Source organism: Juglans regia, chromosome 5, assembly GCF_001411555.2.
Source record: "Juglans regia cultivar Chandler chromosome 5, Walnut 2.0, whole genome shotgun sequence".
Classification (NCBI taxonomy): Eukaryota; Viridiplantae; Streptophyta; class Magnoliopsida; order Fagales; family Juglandaceae; genus Juglans; species Juglans regia.
Genome location: NC_049905.1, coordinates 19,792,138 through 19,801,234, shown reverse-complemented (window position 1 = coordinate 19,801,234; position 9,097 = coordinate 19,792,138). Strand labels below are relative to the sequence as shown.

Below are 9,097 nucleotides of genomic sequence, written 5' to 3'. Positions count from 1 at the left end.
TTTTAAGTATTAGTGTGAAATAAATAAATAAATGGGCAAATGGGAGACAAGTCTTGCTGTCACCACACCAATAAAAATGCATTCCCCTCACACAAAAATAGAGCTTTTTTCATAACCATCCACGTCTTGTCCCACTTGCGAACGTCTTGTAGCTTTTCTTATCATTTTTTTTAATTTAATTTCATAAATAAAGTAATTAAATTTTGTAATATTAAATATTATAAGCAAATAATGTAAATTCATTATGTGTAAATTAAGTATCTTTTTTATTATGTTTATATTATCTAGGATAAAAAAAATTATCCGAAATAATGCAATTATTAGTTATGAGTATTCAGATTTTAAATCATTTTAATTTGAATAATAATTATACATGCCGCCTCATTTTGTCTCTTATTTTGATTATTTTGATTTTTAATTTTTTTTACTTATTAATTAAGAAAATAACTATTAATATATTGATGTATTTTTTATTTTTTAAAAATATTTTAAAATTTTAAATAAAAAATAAAATTTATACTAATAGACACGACCTTTTAAAATGCCGGATGGTATACTAGCACTACCCTTTTAATTTTATTTGTAGCAAGTTATATATTTATTTTCAAAAACGAAACTTATTAAAAATAAATCTGACCTATTGTATTAAAGTTTGTAAACTCCAAAATATTTTCACATCTATACATTTTTTTAATTTAATTAATAATATTTATGTCATTATTATGTAAAAAATGAAAATAATTTAATAATATTATTTCTAGGTCCTGCCTCCTCTACCATGTGGAATCAGAATCTCTCTTTATTCTCTTCGGCATCTCTCGTCCTTCACAACTCTCTCTCTCCACCAATCTCTCTGTATAAATAGCCAGTTTTTGGACCGAGAAATTTTTCTTGTCGGTGTTTCCCATTTTCCCTTAGCGTCCTCCCATTTTAAATTCTATTTATTCCGCTCCATGGCTTCTTCGGTTATCGAGATCGTCGGTGAGCACTTAGTCAACGGTCTTCGCGGCCTTTCTATCCAAGATCAGGACCCTCAGGTTCGGTTCTTTTCACGATTGTTTATTCTTTGATCGGTGCCTTGAGATTGAGATTCGCGATTTTCAGAAGACAATCTACTCTTTGTATTCTTTCTTCTAGGAACCAAGATGTATTTTTTAGGTATTTTTCTGGTCTTTTACGTCGTGTTTGGTTGCCCGGAAAAGAAAACGAAAGAACTTGCTGGATTCTGAATGGTCTGTTGTTTGTGTTTTGGTTCTTACCTAGGGATAGATAGGGGAAAGCACATAGGTTTTCGGGTTTCATCTAGTTTTTATTATTTTTTTAATTTTAAAATTTCTTACATATCCTCTGGAACCTTGTGTGAAGAGTATGTATAGAGTTATTTTCAGGTCTTGCGGCACAGTGAGCCTGATTTCGCGTTGTCTTCCTGTTACCATTTCCCTTTGTGCATTTTCCCTTTGATTAGTTCTTGGAAGAAAATAAAAACATATTCTCTGGAACCAAACGGTGGGAAATTTAGGAAAGGAAAATAAAAAAACAAGCTTGCTTTGGATATATCTGATGCACGCATTTGTCGTGGTAGATATTTGATTTTTTTTTTTAATTGAGCTTAATTTAGAAATTTCCCGGGGCTACTTTGATAGGAACTCCAAGATGGAGGCTTTTTAGTTTCGTCCTTTGTTTTCCTGCATGGTTTCAGTAACTAAAACAATAGTTTAGCAACACATTCTTATTATGGAAGATAGTTAGAATGCAAACAAACTATTCAATGCAAACTGTAGCCAATAGAAACTATTCATGTGTGATAGTTAGAATGCAAACAAACTATTCAATGCAAACTGTAGCCAATAGAAACTATTCATGTGTGTTTGAAATTACTGGATAAAATGCAGATTAAAGCAGAGATTGAGGAAAAGGGGTGTGAAAATCATGGTGGGATCTGCGCGATATGTTTAGATAAAATAGTGCTTCAAGAGACGGCTCTTGTAAAAGGTTGCGAGCATGCTTACTGGTTTGTCTAAGCAATCCCTTTATCTCTCAGTCTCTTAAGTATTCTGGATTTATTGTCTCTTTGCTGATACTACTTTTTTGTGGGCCTACGAAATTATGGTTATGGTTGTTTGTATTCATGCTGTTATTCTTTACTGGAATCTGTAATCATAGTTTCTAAAAGGGAGAATTGCTTATGAATATTTTGAACGCCACATTGGAGTGGATGATACCTTGGATCATAGATCTAGATTGTTTGATCCAAAAGGCTAATGTCATTAATACTTTTACTTGTCTCAATTGAACAACTAGGGGCTCTGGCATTATGAGGACAATCATGAATAAGAATGTTGGTATTTCGCACTCTGAAAGCATAAGTCTGGTTGTGAGTGATAGCAGAATTCTAGTAAAGTGCTTGATTGTTGCATATTAGAATTTTATGATTTATGGATGTGGGATTAGGACTATTGGCAGAACGTTTGTAATAAATGCCAAAGTACTCATATAAAAATTTACTTGGAATAAAATTCTCTTGTTAACTATAAAAAAAAAAAAAGTACTCATATAAAAATGAGTTCTTGTATGGATGCTATTTTTTATGTTAGCAAATACAAAGAGGGTTTTGTGAGGATACAGTTTATATCCTATCATAAGTAACAGATTATACATTTGAACTGTATTATGTTTTCTTGATCTATGATGTGGAAAACCTATGTGTTGTTCTACATGGTGGTGACTGTAGTTAAAAATATCAGCCTATCATGCTGTTAACAGGTTCAACTGCTGAACCTAATAAACATGTAAGTTTGTGTACAAGATGGAAATCTTGAGTGTTGGTTTTACCTGTTTTGGTCAATCAAAGTTACAATATTCATGCAACACAGATATTACATGTTTTGCTTCCAACTTCGGCTGTTTTTATGCTTAATCTTTGAAATATTTTATATATAATTCTTTAAGTGTGTTTTCTCATTTTATTTCTTTTATTTCCCTTTTGTTCTAAGAATTTGTGATGACTTGGATCCATCCTTGAGGCTTACAGTTTGCCTCAAGTTGGGGAGTAAATAAAAAACCTCATTGCTTTCGTATCGCTTTTTGGGACGTGGTTTAAAAATTGTACTGATCAGGTTGCTGGAATTTGATAAGAGGTATGTTAATCTGTACTATGCAAACTAGTATCAAATGAACATATTGATCACTTGGCATTGTTTTTCCAGTTATTTCCCACCACTTCATTTTCTAAAAAAGTAATGAACTTGTTTTTACCTGCATGAAGGGGTCCATCCATAAGGTGGAGATTAATTTCACACTGCAAGAACTCAAATTTTTATGTTATAAATAGTAATTTTAGGAATGTACACACTCGTCATTAAATACTATTTAATTAGACAACTTTTCATGTTCTCTTTTTTTGCTTGTAATAACAAGTAAGAGCACTCTTGCCAAGATGATTTGAGATTTCCTGCATGCATATTGTGTCAGTGGGTTAGCAGCCCAGTCAATCTCACTCCATGCAAAACTTCTTTATTCTTGTCCTGTTCATCATACTACCTCTCTCCGTGTCTTGATACACACATGCAATCATTTATGCACTAGTGGTGAAATGGTATCTTAAACAGAGTAGTGGAATGATGTAGGAATATTACTCTGAGATCTGACTCATATGGTCAGTATGTTTCATTAATTATCTAACATGGCATTTGTAACTCTAACTAGTTATTTTTTCCGGTGATGTCATTTTGGGTACAAATATCTTACGGTTCCAATGTCATGAAGCATACATGGACCTTTAACATTCAATTCGAAAGAAGTGATTGGTAACCCTTGCATTATGTCAATGATTTAGATTTGTTGGACCTTTCCAATGATTCTTGAATTTTAGATCTTCACCCTTGATGAAATGTGACTAATGGGCTCTAAAATAGCTTGGTTGGCTTAAATATATGAAGAAAGATTTTGGAGTTTCTTATGTTCAGTCACTGTTGATCCTATTGTGGTGGCTTTTCTTTGGCAACTTAGAATTCTATATCCTCCATTGCCAATGAAGTCTGTGCAAGTATCTTGTATGTAGTTAGTTTGTAACTTTGTGCCATCTCTTTTCGATAAATGATGAAAAAGTATCCTGGATTGGTATTTTGCTAGTTTCTTGTTTTGTTTACACAAAACTTGCTGTCTATATCTGCCCCTCTATGCATGCTGAATAAACTTTGAATTAATTTTATTGCAAGCTCCAGTCTAGTTGTGATACGAGTAAAATTGTGTCATATGGATTGGGGGTTGAATTTTGGATTGAATTTTATTCATACATTGTCTATTGATGTAATTTATTGGATCTCGAGTTTGAAGAATTTGATGCTATGATTTCTAGTGTTTGAAGAAATTGAAAACTAGAAATGGATTTCTTGGTCATTGTTCGTAATTCTGTTTTCCTTAAAGATTGGTATGCCATTCTAGTATTTATTTATGGTGTTCTTATGTTGATTATTTTTTTTTTGTAGCGTGACTTGCATCCTCCGATGGGCCACATATAGTCAGAAACCAGCATGCCCTCAGTGTAAACATCCATTTGAGTTCCTTAATGTCCATCGTTCCCTTGATGGCAGGTAGTATTTCCAGACCCTTGTTCTGACTCTCTTTCTTCTCTCTCTCCTCTATCTCATGTATTAATAAGGAGAAAACACGGGGTTTTGCAAGAACTATGCTGGTGTGATATGAGTGAATTTTGTTTTGAGGGTTCTAAAAGAGGGAAAATACAATCAAAAGATTGAAATGAAATTTTGGCAAAATAAATTTGATGGGGAATCAAGGTCGATGGATAAGCAAGAGAAGCCAAGAGTGGAATTAAGTTGGATATGGCTGTAATTAACCTATGGGAAAATTATATTTTACGTCTCAAATTACCAATCTTTTTGTTTTATGGCATTCAAATTAACAAAGTTATCACTTGATTTCGAATTGTTAGTTGCAATATTGCCCCTATTATAATCATGTTACATAGTCAAATATAATTCTTCCCTCAAAGAACGAAGAAGCTTGATTTTCTGGTATCTTTTCTTTTGGCATTTTCTCTGATTGCATTACTAATTTCAGAAACTATCAGTGACACATCTTTATTGGCAGTATCAATGATTACATGTTTGAGGAGAGTGTCTGCCTACTCCTTAGAGCTACTTGGTTTAAGCCTTTGATTGTGGAGGAACGGGAAGACGTTTATGATGATCCTGAAGATTATTATCCATACGAGGACGAGGACGACGAGGAAGATGAGCTAGATGAAGTTTACTTAAGTGGTTCATCACATCTTCGTATTGGTAATAGAAGGTGGGGAGATAATGGATTTGTCAGGGCAGGACGTCAAGAAGCACGGCCAGTCTATCGACCAAGTTTCCAGGACTCTGGTGCCAGTACATCATCCCGAGAGCCCAAGAAGGAGGCTGCTGTGAAAAGTACAACTGGACGACGAGCAAAAAGGGCACTTAAACGTGAAGCAGCCGACAAAGCTGCTGCAGAAAAGCATCAGCAGCGTCTGGTGAGGTTGGGTCGGACGTGAGGCCATTTGTGTAAGCATCTAAGCCGGGCCTCTAAACTCGATGTCCCTTTGTACAATATGTTCTCTCTGCTTTTAACATTGTGAAATAATGTTCAATCTTCTGTAAAAAGAAATAACCCATGTGAAATAATGACATTGTAGTTGGTTCGGTCTCTTAGTGTCTCGATTTATTGGTCTTTGCAGTATTGTGCAATATTGACTTACTTGCATTGCAAGAGACATTCTTTCAATTTGACATGCTAGCCTTTCGACATTAGTTTGTAAATAGAATATTTTTATATTAAATAGGACATGAATGGAGTTAAATTGTGAGCTTTTATCACAAACTTAACCCCAGTGATGATCATGATCTCCTACGATCATTTCCTAATTCTAATGTCATTGTTCCTTCTTCCTCATTGGGTTTTCCCCTTTTATGCATTGTAAAGTCGAACTCATTTGGAATTCATTACATTCATAGATCAATAAATTACGGAAGCAAGAGAGAGAAAAAGAAGAAGAAAGAGAAATGATAGTTGTAGTCGTGAGTGCGCAAGCGCGATATAATTATTTTGAAAAAAGTGAATAAATACGAAATTCACATGAAGAAAAAAAAAATAGTAGATTTTACTTTTTTAAAACGGTTGTACGATACTTGTGCACTCTACGACTATATGTAGTATTACTTAAAAAAAAAAAAATCATCTAAAAGACATGATCAGGCATAAAGAAACCCAAAGCCAAGTAGAAGGTTTCGCATTCTCCGTTTGAATCTCTTAAAACTTCTCTCGGGTTTTAGAGCGATTGAGAGGATACACGAGGTGGGTCCTATAATACTAATTATGTCTTTCTTCTCAGTCTAATTAAATTTGAATAGAAACTCTAAGGAGTCTTTTAAGATAAAGGGCAAACAACTTGGTCAAGGAAATTACAATGGAACAAGCCATTTAATTAATGCAGATTCATGGATTCAACAGTGGTCTTCAACTTTGCAGGCAGCTTTCCCAAACTGCAAAGATGATATGTTACATACAATTGTGCAAGTCTTTATAGGACTTTTGTTAAAAAAAAAGTAGATCCTACTAGAAAAGAAATTATTATTTTTTATATTTTTTCCTGGTAGATTACATTTTTTTTAAATGATAGTTATAGTCGTGAGTGTGCAAGCACTACACAATCACTTTGAAAAAAGTGAATAAATATAGAATCTATATGAAAAAAGAAATTAATTTGTTAATAGTAGACTCCACTTTTTTTCAAAACGACTGCACGATACTTGTACACTCTACGACTGTATATATGTAGCATTACTCTATATATATATATATATATATATATATATATGCTATGTATTGCCTAAAATAGGCCACTGTCATATCACGTATGTTTGTCAAAAAATAGAAACCTTTCTTTAATTAATCCTTATATATCTTTATAAAAGCGCAGATTCTTATAATTGAAATATTTTTCTTTTTATTTTCTTCTCTTAAAAAGAAGGCTTAATTATGATCAGCTACCCGCCCATATATGTTAAATTGTTAAACCAGGATCGATGAATTAGTAATTACCTAAATCCGAGATTTTAATTTAAATATCTAGACATGACTGATACAGATATATAATAAATATATTGATTACTTTCTTTATTAATAAATATAGCTCATAATAATTAATTACCAATAATATTGAATTATATGTATATAATACGTACAGATCATCTTTTACCAACCATGCATGCATGCATGAATCTAATATGGAATTTTGGTACTATACATTCCATGATCGGTCGATATAATTACCAAAATAATGCAATTAATTTGTGTACTGTAAAATCCCATACTATACGTCGTGGATGGATGGATGCATGCATGCAGCCTTAGAAATTATATATAAAACCCATGCATGTATGCGTTAACCTTGCTTGCAAACAAATTATCAACATGATCTTGATGAGCATTCTACTGATCATGATCAAGTACATGAGATCATCATCATCATCTTCATCAAAAGTAGTTCTGCTTCTGATGCTGCAGCTTGTGTTCTTCGTAACTACATTTGATATGGTTGCAGGACGTAACCGAGCGCATGTGAGAATCTCTAATGAATTGGATGTGGGTCTTGATCTTAAAATTCATTGCAAATCTGAGGATAACGATCTTGGGGAGCATCTACTACACTACAAAAATAGCTACTACGAATTCAGCTTTAGGCCTAACCTGTTTGGGGGAACACTGTTCTATTGCAGTTTTGAGTGGAATGCCAATGACTGTCCTACACACCATGGGTTCAACATCTACGAGTATAGTAGAGACAATCTTCGTTGCAGTGAATGTTATTGGAAAGTTCATCTAAATGGTTCATGTATGCTAAACTATGATGTTAATCTGTATGATCTTTGCTATCCCTGGAAAGATTGAGTACGATGATATTGATCCAACATTAAATAAAAGACAGACTCGCGTGCATGCAGCATCTGTCTGCTTTAATTTGTTTTTCAAGATCATGCAATATATTGTATTTAATCTCGAGGAATTAATTAAGCCAAATTTAAATATCAAATTTAGCAATACATTGTTCGTGTCAAGTCCATATATCGTGAACATGCATGATGGACAAACAATTGATAAATTAAACTTAATAGTCATGTGATTTGATTTTCTACCAAATTTTTTGTCCATGTTTGCAATTATTGAAAAATCTTCATTTTATATTTCCGAAAGGGAACAAAAGATTAAGATAAATTATATATATATCTACTGAGAGATCAGGAGAAAAAAAAAAAAAAGAAGAGAAATGTTATTCTAAGACTTTTACATACTCATTTTACTTGTAATTGACATAACGTCATATGATAGGATGAGAGTAGTGCATGCTTGTATGTAGTACTACTCTAAGATTAAATTTACCACTCATTTACAATTAATTTTCTACAACTTTTTAATAAAATAATACTTTTTTAAATTTTAAACACATTAAATCAAAATCAAAACTAAAATAACTATTTAAAAATATATTATTTTATTAAAAAGTTGTAAAAAAATTGTATGGAGTAGTAAGGATATCATTTCTCCTAATAATTATTGCCGCTAGTAGTAGCACACCAAAGCATTTTAAAATATTGTTAGAATATATTTTTTTAATATTAATTTTATTTTGAGATTTGAAAAAGTAAAATTGTTTATTTTATTTTGTATGAAAATTTGAAAAAGTTGTAATGATTAAATAAGATGAAATGAGATGAGTTGAAAAGTTTCTTGAAAACATACGAGGCAGATGAGTTGAGAAGTTCACGAATGCAGTTGTAATGATTAAATGAGATAAGATGAAATGCTCTCATGATCTTATCTCAAAAGCTTTTATAATTTTATAATTTCTAAACATCATTCAAATACAAAATATTTTTTAATTTCAAATTTTTAACTTTGTCATCCACTTATTACTTAATTATTATAATTTTTCTAAATTTTCGAACAAAATATATACAAAAAAATAATACAACTTTTTTAAACAGATAATGCTATTTGTACTTACTCTTTTTACACTACATTTGTGACATTCTGATGTGGTGCAAGTTTTTTT

The 9,097-nt window shown here is 32.1% G+C and overlaps 1 protein-coding gene across 1 annotated transcript; it reads left to right on the top strand.

Moving 5' to 3' along the window:
* Positions 1 to 793: 793 nt before the first annotated feature.
* LOC109020501 lies at positions 794 to 5,790 on the top strand. Its single transcript, XM_019002971.2, has 4 exons — positions 794 to 1,037; positions 1,893 to 2,011; positions 4,488 to 4,592; positions 5,110 to 5,790. Exons 1-4 carry the CDS (start codon positions 954 to 956, stop codon positions 5,537 to 5,539), a joined length of 738 nt encoding a protein of 245 aa, XP_018858516.2. The 5' UTR covers positions 794 to 953; the 3' UTR covers positions 5,540 to 5,790.
* The last annotated feature ends 3,307 nt before the right edge of the window (positions 5,791 to 9,097 follow it).